Source organism: Lycium barbarum, chromosome 12 (assembly GCF_019175385.1).
Source record: "Lycium barbarum isolate Lr01 chromosome 12, ASM1917538v2, whole genome shotgun sequence".
NCBI lineage: Eukaryota > Viridiplantae > Streptophyta > Magnoliopsida > Solanales > Solanaceae > Lycium > Lycium barbarum.
Window position 1 is genome coordinate 71,843,639 of NC_083348.1, and position 17,366 is coordinate 71,861,004.

At 35.6% G+C, this 17,366-nt stretch overlaps 2 protein-coding genes across 2 annotated transcripts; both read left to right on the forward strand.

Moving 5' to 3' along the window:
• Window positions 1–3,907: 3,907 nt before the first annotated feature.
• LOC132622608 (stigma-specific STIG1-like protein 1) lies at window positions 3,908–4,658 on the forward strand. Its single transcript, XM_060337234.1, has one exon. The coding sequence runs from the start codon at window positions 3,998–4,000 to the stop codon at window positions 4,403–4,405; it is 408 nt and encodes a 135-aa protein (XP_060193217.1). The 5' UTR covers window positions 3,908–3,997; the 3' UTR covers window positions 4,406–4,658.
• A 10,079-nt stretch (window positions 4,659–14,737) lies between these two features.
• On the forward strand, window positions 14,738–17,107 carry LOC132624409 (uncharacterized). Its single transcript, XM_060339193.1, has one exon. It carries the CDS (start codon window positions 14,738–14,740, stop codon window positions 17,105–17,107), a length of 2,370 nt encoding a protein of 789 aa, XP_060195176.1.
• Window positions 17,108–17,366: the final 259 nt, after the last annotated feature.

Sequence of the window (17,366 nt, forward strand, 5' to 3'; positions counted from 1 at the left end):
GGTGGGCCGAAGAAGAATTGGGGAGAAGTGATTAGATAGGATATGTCACAGTTTCAGCTGACTGAGGTCATGACCTTAGATAGGAAGATATGAGGGAGTGAGTTGTTTGATTTAATTTTACCTCGTACCAAATAAGAATTAATTCATATTTTTAAAAAGAGTTTAGATATTTAATATGTATACGTTAGAGATCTATGAATTGCAAACCACATTAAAGTCAAGGGGTGTAAATAGTTCAAGCAAGTTGTTTAGTATGCCACAATCACAATGAGTTGGAAAATAAAGATAAATTTGGTATCGCCCAAATATAGTCGAGCAAATTGACTAGCATTTCAACACAAGCCAGAAGGCAAAGATGAACGTGTAGTACTAAAAGTCTGCATAAGTGAACATGTAACTGATAAATTGGAAGAAAAAAACCTTGAATTTTTTAAATACGAAATAAGATGCAAATTCAGGTTAACGCACTACTAGAAAATTGCAAATTATATGGGAATTTTCCTGGGAATTATATAGGAAAATACGCATGTAATTTAGTTTTATGGGGATTTTTCAGCGAAAAAATCCGATGGAAAAATCTTCGTGGTAATTATTACCTGGGGATTTATATTTCTCCAGGTAAATTACATGCGAAGTTTTAATCCGCAGGTAATTACATGGGGATATTTCCGTAAGAAATTTTTTTAAAGGAAAATTTTCTTGGGAAAAATCCGTAGGTAATTCCATGATTTTTTTTTATATTCTAGGTATTTTCATTTTATTATGAGTGGCTCCACTATTTTTCAAATTTCTCATCACAATCCACAGCATTAGCAAATGCTTATATTTCAACTATTCGCATTCGCCCTTAGTATTCATTGTCATATGTCGACTAGAATTATAGTCTAACAATTATGACTGGCTCCACTGTTTTCCAAATTTCTCATCACAATCCATGTTATTCATTGTCATATGTCGACTAGAATTATAGTCTAACAATTATGAGTGGCTTCCACTATTTTCCAAATTTCTCATCATGAGTGGCTTCCACTATTTTCCAAATTCGCCCATATTATTCATTGTCATATGTCGACTAGAATTATAGTCTAACAATTAATGAATTACCATATTATTCTTATTAATTATTATTATAACCTTAATAATTACTAACAAACTAGTCCTACCAATTAATGTTAACTAGTCCTACCAATTAATGTTAACAATTAAATTAAAGATTCCAACTGTAGAAGACACAGACAAGTTGTACGGCATCTTCTGTGGTTTACGACTTATAAATGGCTCAACCATGTGCTTCGCCGCCGATATGGAGTGTTATCCAGTTATTCACTACCATCATTTTCCGTTATTTTTCCATTCACTTTCTTTTTTAATTCTTTTCTTAAGGTATATTTTCAACAAGTTTCATTTATATGCCTCGAATGACACACTAGAATTTTCTTTTATATGGGAATGCCTTAATTAAATATATTGTACCTTGTTGTTACGATCCGGTTCAATATAAGTGTCCACTTATAAAATCAAGAAGAAACTAACTTTATTTTTTCAGATTTGTCCCTATTTAGTCAAGGCAATAATTAAGCATGAGTTTTATTAATTAAGGATAATTTAATCAAAATACTTATTTTTTCTAAAAGTTAGTGTTTTCTTAGCGAAAAAGGTTAAGTAGTGTTTTCTTAGCGAAAAAGGTTAAGTGGACACTTATTTTTGAGCGGGAGAGTAGTTGTTAATATTATTTCTCAATTCTAACAATGAAATACAAGATAAAGTTATTGTAATAATATTATCAGAAGATTACTTGATTCTTAAGTGATATTTATTTGTAAATGTTACTTACTAATATATAGACTTAAGTAACATATTATAATTAAATTACATCATTTTAAATGCATATGAAAAAATAACATATACAAAGTACGAAACACGCTTAAAAATTATAGTTACATCATTCTAATACTAAATTAATGCAACTTAATCATTTCTTAATTTCTAAAAAAATAAATGTAAAATGTTCAATTATACACAATTTAGTATATTTCTAATGATATTAGTCGAAAAAAGTCAGATGTGATAATTTCTTAGCTTTGTTATATCATTTATACCAATCATATAAAATTATTAATTATCATGATAATTATGTTGTTATTGAATTACTCATTTCTTCCCAATTTATGTCGCTAGGAATCATTTTTAAGGGAAAAGTGAGAAGTTCAAAACTAAATAGTTTCTAAAATATAAAAATGTAATATTCTTTTTTGGATAGACGATAAAGAAAAGTGTGTCACACAAAATGGAACAGAAAAAATAGTACCGGACATCCAAAAAATATTAATGCCAACCATACCATGCCTAATGACATGTAAATATTCAACCCAAATAAATTTCACATCATTGATTTTATATGAAATCAATATTTTAACTAAGTATACCTATAAGTAATCAATGAATATAAAATAGACAAAATCAATATTGAAGGGCGTTATTTAAATATTAACTTTTATTATTTGGAGGTCACTTGTAAATTTTTTAATTTACATACAATCACTAATTTTTGTGACTTCTAAGAAAATATATAATTTTTTTATATCTTTGCTTTATAATTCGCAACTAAATTCACATTAATAAAATCCCCAAATACTTTCCCAGGTAATAAAATCCCCAGGTAAATCCATAAGAAATAATCCCCTACTAAATTCAAATAATCCCCTACTAAATTCACAACAGCAAAATCCCTAGATAGTAAAATTCCAAGGTAAATTCCCAACAAATAATCCACAACTAAATTTGCATGAACAAAATCCCCAAGTAAATTACCAAGAAATAATCCCCAGCTATATTTGCAGCAACAAGATCCCTAAGTAATTCCCCAGGTAATACAATCCCCTAGGTAAATCTCCAAAAAAATAATCCCCAGGTAAATACGCAAGTACTATTACCTGGAGATTTTCCTACGAGTTCACAAACAAAATATGTTTTTTGTATTTTTGGTTGTTTACTTGCGAAATTACCTACGAAAATGATACTTGGAGATTATTTTTCCAAATAAATCCCAGGTAATAATTTGGCACAAAATTTGCTTGCGAATTTACCTGGGGAAATCGTATCTGCGGGCAAATATTCAAGCAATTAGGAATTTTTAGATTTTCGCAGGAATTACATGCGGAAAAAATTCTCAGGTAAAATTCTCATGTAATTCGAGCTTTTCTAGTAGTGACGGAATTTGACTACTTGCTTCATTATATTCATCTAGTAAGTATACCGCCTAGGTATCCACGATCCTTATCAAATTATTATTAGTGTTTTAAATGATTGTAATTGAGCTACTATCAACCACGGCCACAATAGAAATTATTATACAGGAAAAGGACAATAAATATAAAAAGGTATAAAAAGGATAGAAACCAACTCTTTTTCTAATACTTTTACATTTTAAATTGGATTGGACATCTTGATTATGCTGTTTATATACGTAAATTATGCCCTAGTAAGCTGTCAAAATTGGATTGAGATCATGTATCTAAAGAAAATTTAAAAAATTACAAAAAGAAAAAAGAATGTTGTATGTATCTGTTATCGCGTTGGGGAGATAGACAACTTGCCCTTAGCTAACTTAAATTTGAAAACTAGGTTGATCAGCGTGAATTGCTCAAAATCATATTAGGCCATAATATATGTAGTATAGTGGTAAAATAGTTGAAAGTTCGCTTTAAAGGTGGCATTCTTGCATTTTTTTAATCCCCTTACGAGAATTCCCGGCGTAACCACAATTTTAAGGTTCATCTCCAATATGTCAATTTTTAAACAGTTTCTTTCCTTCATTAGCCAAACTTCGGTGACATAATTTTTGTGTAACGTGACAGGGACCGCCATTTACAGATTTCTACATAACCTTCTCTATAAATACCACATTATTTATATTCTTTCTCCATCTTCACATACAGCTAGCTAGTCACAATTCACAATTAAATATACAAACCCCTAGACTCAAAAAACCAAAAAAATGAAGTCATTCACATTCCTACTTGTTCTCCTTCTATCAATTGCCATGACCATTACTCTCTTTCCATCACTATCTACCCAAGAATCAGTTCATGATGAAACAATGGATGCAACATATCAAAGAGGAAAGGGCTCTTTTGGTCGTTATAACATGTACACATGCAACAACTACCCTAGGGTTTGTGCTACAAAGGGAAGTCCTGGACCAGATTGTTGTGGAAAAAAATGTGTAAATGTTATGACTGATGGATTTAACTGTGGTAGATGTGGTAAGAAGTGTAGGTATTCAGAGATTTGCTGCGAAGGGTGGTGTGTGAATACATATTTCCACAAAAGGCACTGTGGAAAGTGCAACAATACATGCAAGAAAGGAAGCGAGTGTTCTTATGGAATGTGCAGCTATGCTTAATTAGAGGGCTAAATAGCAGCTTCACTTGCTGCTAATTATATGTAATAATTGCGATTAACTGGTGTCCAGTTAATTAGGAAAATTTGTGTTTGTGTATGGTATATATAGTATGATGGCTAGTTGTATTACGTGGTATAATTCCGCATATAAGTTTAGTTCTCACATAGATGAAGTTGTATGCTTTTGAAATAAAATGCTACTACAAGAGATAAAATTGTTTGTGCTTTAATTAATTGAGAACTTAATATCTATATATCTATATAAAGCAGGCACTAGGCCCGCCACGTGGCATCTCTCATTGATGAGAAACTAGATTTATCTATTTTTTCAAAATTTTGGAGTTTCCCTTCTATTTTCTTAAAACAGAAAACCAACACTATTATTAAAATAAAATAAAAAAAGACAGTAACTTCGAAGAGTCGCAAACGAAAAAAATTACACAGCCGTTCGGAATGGGTGTCGACATACCAATTAATATGAAACCGGTTTCCTGTTTCTCCAACCTCTATCATCTAACTAACTTATCTGATTAAAAGAAATCAAGTCACAATAAGTTTGCTATTTCTTACTCTAGCAAAAATAGCATCATCATTACGTCAACTTGAAGAATAGGTTTGCTTTTGCTTGCTTTTCTTTTTCCCTTTTTTTCATCATTGGTTTTTGCAGTTGCAGGTTCTTTCTTATACTTTTCCTTATTGGGGCGTTACTATTGATTCTTCGGATAGTTATGTCTCCAAATTGAGGGTTGCCACAAAATAACTTCAGTGTTCTTTTTTCCACTTAAGTTTCGAAAAGGATACCGCGGAGATAATAAGGTATCGCCAAAACACAATAACTATTTTCCTTTCCTCTTTTTCCAGAAAAAGTTCTATTCTTTACCTATTTGTAGTCTTTTAATTGTCTAAGCAATTTCTTGGTTCATTTTACTCACGATTGTGATCGTTAGTGATTTACTAACATTTTTTGCTTCTGAATTAATTTAAGCCTGTCAAGTGGGTCGGGCCGGGCCAAATAAATGCGGGTCACATGGGGCTGGGCCGAGCCATAGTTAGTGGGCCGGGTTGGGTGTCGGGTTGGAGGAGGGAAAGGGATGTCCGGCCCAGCCCCTACCTGGGTAGGGGTCCATAGTGGGCTAAGTGGGCCGGGCCGAGTTTTAGTTAGTGGGCCGGGTTGGATTTTAATTATTTTTAAAATAAATTCTAATACTAAAATTTATTAAGTTCGATACTTTAAAATCTAGTTGCTGTCAACTTTATTTTAACCATCAAGTTCTTTAAATTATACTTTGACCCTATTTTCAATCTATAAGTATCATTCATTCTTCTCCATATTGCCTCACAATTCCCTACTCTCCTCTTTCCCTAAATTTCCTACTTATCTAAATCTCTCTCTCTCTCTTCCAACTTCCAAGTTCAAATTTCAAATTTCAAATTTCAAAATTTAAATTTAATGGATAATGATAATCCTCCACCTCCTCCTCTAGTCCGAAGATCAATATCAAGTCTGGTGTGGTTGCATTTTGAGCGAGTAGACGAAGAACATGTTAAATGTCAACATTGTGGTCAAATATATCTCCATAAGTCTGAACCGGTATTTGGGGGTACCGGTCCATTACGTAGGCACTTGGACAAAAGACACAAAATTGAACTTTGAAGTTTATCTCTTCTTTAAATTTCTCCATCGATGCTAGCGTTTTGAACTTTTCATTTGTAATAAGTTAACCGTTCAAGTTTGTATGTTTTGAATTTGCAAGTTTTGAATTTGCAATGTTATCAATTTAAGTTTGAAGTTTTATTTTAAATTACTTATGTAGTCTTGTATCACATTCTCAACATTTTATAATTTTTAGCACTTAAATAGCCGTTGGGAGTCTTCATTCCAACAACATATTCAAGATATACACAAATATACCATTAACATATACAAGATATACACAAATATACCACTTAAATAATTAATTTTTTTTTAAATTAATTCGAAATGGGCCGGGCCGGGCCCCCCGGTGGGCCAGAACCCGGGCTATTGGTAGGCCGGGCTACCGGGCTAAATGGCATGTCCGGCCCAGCCCCCTAATTTTTTTCACTAGCCCAGCCCACCACCCTCTTACCGGGTTGTGGGACCGGGCCAATTATGGGCCGGGTTAGGTGGGTCGGTCCCGGGCCGACCCGGCCCAATTGACAGGCTTAAATTATTTACCTAATGGACGATTATTTATTTTATTTAAGGCATTTTGGAGTATTTCTTTTGAAAAGGAAAATGCCGGAAGAATTTATACGATTGTTTAGTATGTACGCTCTATTTATCTTTTTTATTATTGTGTTTTGCCTTTGATGTTGCTTTGTTCTCTTTCTTCTTTGTCCTTTTCGTTTCATTTACTTTTTACTTACTCAGATGACACTCATTTGCTTTGTGAATTTGCAGACCCAATCTTTAGTTTTTTTTTTTAAATAACCGTGGTGTCTGGGTCAACTTTCACGCACCTCGACTAATTTCACGGGATACCTGTCACTTACCACCATCAACAGGTACCAGGTACTAATTTTGAATATTATTTTTAAAATTGCATTCTTTATAGCCTTTTTTGTCTTTTAGTTAACTTAGTGTAGTTTCTTTTTCATTTTCTATTTGCAATTAAAAAAAATTAATGAATTAGCATCTCTTCTTCAAAAATAATTGACTAACTGATGATTATTTGTTTTGTTTTAGGCATTTCGAAGTTCGGACAACTTTGAAAAAAGAAGGTTGAAAGAATTCAGGCAATTATGCTTTATTTCATTTATATACATTTCATCTTCTGATATATGACTAATAAGAATTTAAATACTTTAATTTGAGTTCGTTTATTATTTCTAGATCTCCTTGAATCTTTCTTAATTACATAAAAGTTAAAGAGCTTCCTTGATATAATAGTATAATTAACTAGATGTTCCTTAATTAGAGGTACCTGCTAAATAAACAAAATTAATAAACCAACATATCAATGAACCCAAACGTATGTTATTTATGAGCATTTCCTTTTTCAACACAACAACAACAACAACAACATACCCAGTGAAATCCCACAATGTGAAGTCTGGGGAGGGTAAAGTGTACGCAGATCATACCCTTATCTCGGAAGACAGGGAGAGGGAGACTGTTTCCGAAAGACCCTTGGCTCAAGAGAAATCACAACGAGAAAGGTTAGATAAGCACAAGCAGTTCAAAGCAGAATGCAAATGAAACTAAAGAAAGCGAATAAGTCAAAATAAAGCAATCTGGAAAAAAAGGGAACAATAGCTACCACAGATAAATAAGATAATCGAAGTACAACGACATGGCGCAAAGGGCAATAGACTATAGATCGAAACAACGACTACCTACTAGCCTTCTACCCTAATCTGAGTCCTCCAAAACCTCCTATCTAGGGTCATGTCCTCGGTAAGCTGAACCTGCGCCATGTCCTGTCTTAGCACCTCTCCCCAATACTTTTTCGGCCTACCCCGACCTCTTTTGAAACCATCCATAGCTAACCTCTCACACCTCCGCACTGGAGCGTCTGTGCCTCTCATCCTCACATGCCTAAAACATCTCAGCCTCGCTTCCATCATCTTTTCCTCCACTGATGCTACTCTAACCTTATCCCGGATATCTTCATTCCTAATCCTATCTCGTCTGGTGTGCCCACACATCCATCGTAACATTCTCATTTCCGCAACTTTCATCTTTTGGACATGAGAGCTCTTGACTGCCCAACACTTTGCTCCGTACAACAAGGTCGGTCTCACAACCACTTTGTAGAACCCGCCTTTAAGTTTTAGTGGCACCTTTTTATCACACAACACTCCTGAAGCAAGCCTCCATTTCATCCACCCTGCGCCAATACGATGTGAGACATCATTATCAATATCCCCATTTTCTAGTATAATAGACCCGAGATATTTGAAACTTCTTTTCTTTGGGATGACCTGGGTACCAAGCCTCACTTCTATGCCAGACTCATGTGTCACGTTACTGAACTTGCATTCCATGTACTCTGTCTTGGTCCTACTCAACTTGAACCCTTTAGACTCCAGAGTTTGTCTCCAAACCTCCAGCTTAGCGTTCACTCCGCTGCGTGTCTCGTCGATCAACACTATGTCATCCGCAAATAACATACACCATGGCACCTCACCTTGAATTCGCCGCGTCAGACAATCCATCACTAGAGCAAATAAAAATGGGCTAAGAGTTGATCCTTGGTGCAACCCCATCTCCACTGGGAAGTACTCCGAGTCTCCTCCCACTGTCCTTGCCTTGGTCTTGGCTCCCTCATACATGTTCTTGATCGCCCTAGTGTACGCTACAGGTACACCTTTGGCCTCCAAGTATCTCCATAAAACCTCTCTTGGCACTTTGTCGTAAGCCTTTTCTAGGTCGATGAAAACCATGTGCAGGTCCTTCTTCCTCTCCCTATACTGTTCCACCAGTCTCCTCACAAGATGGATGGCTTCTGTAGTCGAGCACCCCGGCATGAATCCGAATTGGTTCTCTAAAATGGGCATGCCTCTTCTCACCCTCATCTCCACCACCCTTTCCCACACCTTCATAGTGTGGCTTATCAGCCTGATCCCTCTATAGTTGTTACAACTTTGAATATCACCCTTGTTCTTATACAAAGGGACCATCATACTCCACCTCCATTCCTCAGGCATCTTCGCCGTCTTAAAAATAACATTAAACAATCTAGTCAACCACTCCAAACCTGCCCTACCCGCACTCTTCCAAAACTCCCCAGGGATCTCGTCAGGACCGATAGCTCTTCCCTTGCGCATCCTGCGAACAACACCCTTAACCTCCTCCACCTTTATACTCCTACAATACCCAAAGTCGCGGCGCCTCTCAGAGTACTCCAAATCTCCCAACACAATGTCTCTCTCACCTTCCTCGTTCAAGAGTTTATGGAAGTATGACTGCCATCTCCGTCTAATGAGAGCTTCCTCTACCAATACTTTGTCATCCTCGTCTTTGACGCACTTTACTCGATTCAAGTCCCGTGCCTTTCTCTCCCTCACCTTGGCTAGCCTGAACAACTTCTCATCCCCGCCTTTGTCCTCTAGTTCTGCATATAAACGTTCGAAAGCTGTCGTTTTTGCCGCCGAAACTGCCAACTTTGCTTCCTTTCTCGCAATCTTATACGTTTCCCTATTCGTCCGCTTCTCCTCCTCATATTTGCTGTCTACCAACCTCGCATACGCCACTTTCTTTGCTTCCACCTTTCCCTGGACTTCTCCATTCCACCACCAGTCCCCACGTCGCCTACCACGGCGACCTCTCGAGACTCTCAGGACATCTCTAGCTGTTTCCCTAATGCAGCTCGCCATCCTATCCCACATACTGCTCGCGTCCCCACTACTCTCCCAAGCCCCCATAGCCATCAACTTCTCCCCCATCTCCTGGGCACTCGACAAAGTCAGACTCCCCCACCTGATCCTTGGCAGGTCATCCGCGACCCTCTTCCTCTTCTTCCTCGTAATAAAAGTAAAAAGAGAGGTATAGTATCTAAATACGTTATTAGCTTATTGAATTTTTCGTAATATTCATTAATGACTTTTATGATCGCGCGAAGCGCGAGCAACTTTACTAGTATATATATATATATATATATATATATATATATATATTGTTACATCCCGTATTTTTGAACGTCGGATTAATTGTAAGTTGAGGTGGGGCCCACACGTCAATATTTTTTTTGGGACATGTAACAAATTATATGAATCACATATGTGAAGTTAAACACAACTCAAGAAGGGCCCTTGGGCCAAATCAAAGTGGAAGTCCTCCAAACGAATATTTTTAAGAAAACGTTTTCGGGTGACCTGATTTTGGGGGGAAAAAACTGTATTATAAGTTTGGAATTTGGAAAACTACCAGGAAATAGAAGTTGTAGATAATTGAATTAGCTTTCCATCCATAGGTCGTGGGTTCCCAGGTGACGTCGGTACACGGAGATATGGACGTTTTAAGGTCGAAAGGTCAATGGGCTAGGCCCAACTCGGGACCAACCGAGTTGGCCCAAAAAAATAAAAAATAAAAATCAAGCCCAAGGGAGAGGGGTGGCCGGCCATCTTATGGCCCAAGCCCATAATTCCAATTAATTTGCCATGTGGAAAATTAATATAAGAGATCATAAATTGTCTTGAAACATTAGAAGTTTCAAGACAAAACTAGAAGGAGAGAAAACAAGAAACAAGAGCAAAAAGAAGGAGAATTTCGGCCCTAGCTAGGGGATTTTTCCCCCTCAAAATCTTCCTCCAAAAATTATTATTTTGTGGTTTTTCTACTAAATTAAGGGTCCTTTACAACTTGGTGTAATTATTTTGGAAGAAAGAGCACTTGTTTCTTCAAGTTGACAACTTGGTCAAGTGAAGAAGATTGTAGAAAAGGGTAAGAATTAATCCCTTTTTATTATGTTATGAAGGTTCGTTTATGTTGTAGTATGTAGAAATGAGTAGAATTTATGGAAATATGAAAGTTTACAAAGTGGGTTTGTATGTGTGCATGTGTATGTAAGGTTGTATAAATAAGATGAGTTGAATTTTATGTTGTATTCTAGTTGTAGTTGTGGTGAACCTTATATTGGAAATGGAAGAAAATGGTTCAAGTTGACATGGAAAATTATTGGAAATAGTTATAGGAAATTATGTGATTTTAATGAAGTTTTTATGTAATTATGGAAGTGGAGTTCTAAATGTGAATTATTATGTTAGTTGGTGAATTTGAAAGGATAATAGTCCATATTGGCATGAAAGATTGGTTGTTAAGTTGTTATGGGAAGTTTTGTGATTTTATGGTAAATTTAAGTAATGATGAAAATGAAATTGTTAAGGTGTGAATTATGATTATGGTTGATGAAATTGGAAGATGGAAATATGTTATGAATATGTAGGTTGAAGATTAGAAGTTTTGGATGGATTATGGTTTTGGTGGAAAGTTTGTATATTTTGTATATCTTGTGAATATTTTGTAGAAATGATATGAAATGCTTCCGAATTATATTGTAATGATCTTGATTAGTAATGAATGTGAAAACATTGAGATTGGTTTGGAAATGTGAAGTTGGAATGAAAGTTATTGCACTATGTTGGAAAGAGGACTAGTTATACTATATTGTGTTTTGTAGTGATTGTTGTTGTTGTTGATTGTTTTGGCCGAGTTAAATTCTCGGGGATGCTATATGTATAGGGGAGGTGCTGCCCAAATTTCTGTAGACAAGTATGAATTAAGATTGAATTCTTAAAAATTTGAAAATTGATAATTGGTAAAAGTGACCAATTGCAGATTTTTAACGAAACGGGAATTGAATTTGGACTAGCGTAAAGGGCGAAAAAGGTATGTAAAGCTACCCCTATTCTTATTTTGGCATGTCCTAGGTGTACTAGGATCGGATTTGAATCTCGGGAAGCGTTCTATTCATCGGAATCCGCGTTCAAAAATGCCCCTTTATCATTCAATGGAATTGAATCCTTTAAGGATATTTTGGTTGAAAGAATTATGTAAACTTTTACAAATTGTCTAGAAAGTTATGGAATGTCCCTAGGACCTCTATAGGCGATTCCATAGGCATAATATACGTAATTCGAGCCCTTCGCTTCGGTTGTCCCGAGGTGGACCACTATTTCCGATTTTACCCTTTTGTATCTATGATTTGTCTTCGAGCGGTTCTAAAGGAAATATTTTAACTACTCTTCTAACTACTAAATAAAAATTGTTTTAAATGCTCCCTTAAGTCTTATAAACTATTTTGGAACATGGAAACGATCGTAGAAAGGTTATTTCTCCGTAATTCATTATGACATCCGAAATACACTCACTATGATTCTGTCCGATTTTATTATTTCGATTTGTCATCCGATAGGTCTTATTGAGTCTCTGGAAATATATGACATTCGTTTGAATTATTTTGATAAGCCCCATAATGTATTTTGAAACATGAAAATGATTACAAAAAGCTTATTTTGACATATGCTATTGGGATATCCGAAATGCATACACTATGATTACTGCTCCGCTTCTGTCATATGGTTTGTCATCTGAATTATGCTACCGAGTCTCCGTAAATGTGTTATATTTTATTTTGCATTAGTTTCTCACTACTCCATTCGTGGATGCCTCAACGTTTCCTTCACTGAGCCCGGGCCAGGATATGTTATCACGCTTATTTCACTGCATTGTTCGCCGCGCCTCGATGTGAGGGGGCAGGTATACATGTACATGGGTTGTGGAGTATGCTGTGCCATGTACACATATTCTGATATATGATGATATGACCATCTGATATGTTCGACATGTGCACATTCTGATATGATATGATATGATATGATATGATATGTTACGGAGTTATTCCCTACTCTGGAGTTATGCTGTGTTGTGGCGCCAGTGTCGGGGTGGCGACCACGTTCTGTTCACCGAGTCCCTTGGCGGGGGCCGGATATGATATGACATATGTTTCTGCATACACTCTTTATGTTCTGGAAATATGCATCTGATAATCTGGATATTATACTCATTTTTTTCTGTACGTTCTGTTCCGGTCATGATTTTGTTCCGTAATGGGACCAGATATGACATATGTTTTCTGCATGCACTATTTATGCTTTATGATCAGCATTTTGCTATTCTGGATATTCCGTTCATTTTCTGTACCTTCTGCTTCGGTTATGACTTTGTTTACTACGTTCCGTGCTTTATATACTCAGTACATTTTCCGTACTGACCCCCTTTCTTCGGGGGCTGCGTTTTCATGCCGCGCAGGTTCAGATGACAGATTTGTTGATCCGCCTACTTAGGACTATATTCTGCTATTTTGGAGCGCTCTTTTGTCCGGAGCCTATATTTTGGTACAGTCCTTTGCTATTGTATATATGTACGCTATTCAGGGGTATGACGGGGCCCTGTCCCGTCTTATGATTCTGTTGTGTTCTGTAGAGGTCTGTAGACATACATGTGGGTTCTGTATATGTTTTGGGTGATATGATCTGTGATAGCCTTATCGGCTTCCACGTGCTATATTTGTTCACATGTGATAGTTAGTGACGCCATTTGACCTTTATATTTATATATATTCTGCTAATATGCTGGTTTGGGTTATTGGGTACGTTTGGGTGTCCAGCACGGACACTAGTCGCGACCTACGGGGTTGGGTCGTGACATATATACACACGTACAGAAGACGTTATTATAATGTTTTCTTGCCCTAAGCTTATAACTATGTCCATCTTTTGAATCCCAAAAAACAAATTAGTAGTAATAATATTTAGTGGATCATTAACATTTAACAACTCAAAAGGCTAATTTTTCTTAAATAAAATTACCTTACGTATTGCGAACAGGGGCGGATGTAATGTGTTTGAGTGGGGTTCAATTGAACCCCAAACTTTTGACGTAAATCGTAAATATACTGTGTTAAATATCCGAAATATACATATACATTTAGTGTTGAACCCCAAACTAAAAGAGGCTGGGGGTTCAGTGGTTGGGCAGTTCACTGTAAGGCTTATCCATGCTTGGAGATCCAAGTTCGATTCTCCTTGACCACGTTTTTTATATCAAATATGCTTTCTTTGATGCAGGACTTATATTGTCCTTTTCCATTTAATAGGCATGTGTATGCTCTTAAAATAATAGGACCCGCTTCATACTTTTTATTCCTTTTTTTTGTACTTCATTTTCTTATAGGAGATTTTTTTTCTCCTTTTCAAATACTCATAAAAGAACCTGAATGTTCTTTTCTGTTTTCTTGATTTTCACATTCTTTAAAGAAACAAAAAACTTCTCACTTTTGAGAAGGCTTTTCAACATCAGTACAAAAGTTAGGGTTCCAACAAATCAATTTTTTTTTTTCAGTGCTTCTTGAATTTTATAATCTCCACATCAAAAAATCAAACAACTGAAACAAGTGTGTCTTCTCTTCTTTCAGCTTGGTTCCAAGTCAGAAGCTTCAAGCAAACTCTTCTTTGATTTACTGGTATGCTCCTAAAAGCTCAAAATCTATTATTAATGTCTTTTCATTTCTTATTGTACTGCAATATTGTTCATTTATGGGATAAATTTTGAAAACATATGCAACACTATAAGCTTTTAGGCATTCTATTTGGGATAATATTTTTTTTTCTTTTTGAGAATGCAGCTTTTTGGGGTTAGTTAATCAAATATTTTTTGGGTTAATCTCACAACCAGAACCAGAAAATGGAAAAAGAGAATTCAAGTACACCACCCACTAATACTTGGTTTAATTAAATTAAATTTAATATATGCAATGTGAAGTGATTTTTGTTTTGTGATTTTAGGATTCTTTTAGCGAGAGTCGCTATAATGAAGAGATTTTACCAGGTTATTCAAACTCCTTCAAGTTCTGGTTTAAGCTCTCCTGTGCCAAATTCTTCTTCGTGTCCAGTTGTTCATGACAAAGATAAAGTGTTGGATTTGAATCTTCCTAAACCTGATCCTGGTGAAAGAAAGCAAATCTCACAATATTCTTATAATGAACGTGACCAAATAAGGAGACATTATATTCAAAAAGGACCATGCCAACCTCGTGATCATATATTCCCAAAGAGAGAATTTGGTGGACTCATGCGTCAATTTAATCCTGACTGGTTTGGTACTTCATATTCTGAATGGTTAGAATATAGTGTTAAACTTGATGCGGGCTTTTGTTTATGTTGCTACTTGTTTAAAAATGAACATGGAAGAGTTGGAGATTCTTTTACAAAACATGGTTTTAGAGCTTGGAATAAAGGTATAGAAAGGCTTAATAGACATATTGGTGATGTGAATAGTCTTCACAATCGGTGTTTCAAGAGGATGAGAGACTTAAAGAATCAAGAACAATCGATTGTAACTTCTTTTGACAAGCATAATGAGAAAGATAAAAATAATTATCAAGTTCGGTTGAATGCTTCAGTTGATGTGACAAGATTTCTTTTGAAACAAGGAATGCCTTTCCGGGGCCACGATGAAGGTGAAACTTCTACAAAAAGGGGAAATTTTCTAGAACTTTTAAAATGGTATGCAAATAGGCATGATGAAGTGAACAAAGTTGTACTAGAAAATGCTCCACAAAATAACATGATGATTGCTCCAAGTATCCAAAAGGAGATCGTGAATGCTTGTGCAAAAGAAACATTGAAAGCAATTATTGAAGATTTAAATGGAGATTACTTTGGCATATTGGTTGATGAATCTAAGGATGTTTCTCATAAGGAACAAATGGCTCTTGTTCTTAGATATGTCAACAAAGAAGGCACACTTATTGAACGATTCCTTAGTGTTGTTCATGTTAAAGATACAAGTGCAATAGCATTGAAAGATGCTATCTATTCTTTGCTTTTAGAGCATTCATTAAGTCCATCTCAAATACGGGGACAAGGTTATGATGGAGCTAGTAACATGCAAGGAAAAATCAATGGTCTTAAAACTCTAGTTTTGGAAGACACTCCTTCAGCTTATTGCATACATTGCTTTGCTCATCAGTTGCAATTGACTCTTGTAGATGTTGCAAAGAAGCACTATGATGTAGATCAATTTTTTGATATTGTTGCTAATGTCTTGAATATTGTTGGAGGTTCTTTTAAGCGCAGGGAGATTCTTCGAGAAGATCAAGCAAAAAAACTAGAGGAATTACTAGTGCTTGGTGAAGTTTATACGGGAAGTGGACTAAATCAAGAACTTGGGCTTCAAAGGCCCGGTGACACCCGTTGGGGATCTCACTTTAAAACAGTGCGTAATTTTATTGCATTATTCTCATCAATTGTTCATGTGCTTGAAGTAATTGCAAGTGAGGGTACAACTTATCTAGAGAGATCCATGGCAAAAAGTCTAGTGAATGATATAAGATCTTTTGAGTTTGTGCATATGTTGAAAATGATGTTGAAAGTGTTGGCAATTACAAATGATTTGAATATGACTTTGCAAAGAAAAGATCAAGATATTGTGAATGCTATGAAGCTTGTTGGTTTTGCCAAGAGGCAACTGCAATCGATGAGAGAGTCTAAATGGGAATCTTTGATTGAAGATGTCTCTTCATTTTGTGTGAAGCATGATATTCTAATTCCTGAAATGGATAAGAACTATCATATTGGAAAGTCAAAGCGCAAGAGTTCAAGTGTCACATATTCTCATCATTTGCATGTAGAAGTCTTTAATGCTGTTATTGATTTGCAACTTGCGGAGCTTAATAGTCGTTTTGATGCAGTGAATAGTGATTTGCTTTTAGGTATGGCTAGTTTGAGTCCGGATAATTCTTTTGCAAATTATGATAAAGACAAAATTATGAAACTTGGTACACTTTATCGTGATGAGTTTAGTGTTTCCAAGCTTGAAGATCTCAGTTACGAGCTTGACAACTATATTCTCTTTGTGAGAGAAGATAGTGATTTCTCTAATTTGAAAGGAATTCGAGATCTTTCAGAAACATTAGTTGAAACAAATCTGCACAAGACTTGGAGACTTGTTTATTTGCTTGTGAAGTTAAGCTTGATATTGCCTGTGGCTACTGCAACAGTAGAAAGAGCTTTTTCTTCAATGAAATACATCAAAAATGACTTGCGAAGCAGAATTGGTGATCAATTTCTTAATGATTGTTTAGTTTGTTATATAGAAGATGAAGTATTTGAAAGTGTACCAAATGATGCGATCATTGATCGTTTTCAAAACATGACAAGTCGTCGGGGACAATTGTAATGGTGATATTTACTAAATATATGTATCTCTTTTGCATGTTGATAGTGGTCATATGATTTGATTTAACCTGGCTCTTCAACAAATATTTTACTTTTTCGTGCTTTTACTATAACACTTGTACACCTGAAAAGTAAGGAAACAACTGAATAAAACTTAATGAGATTTATGCGTTTTAGAGAATATCTCAAACCACTTTATTTAAACTAAAGTATAGAATTATTTGCTTGTATCCAGTACTTAACTGTTTCAATGTCTACAG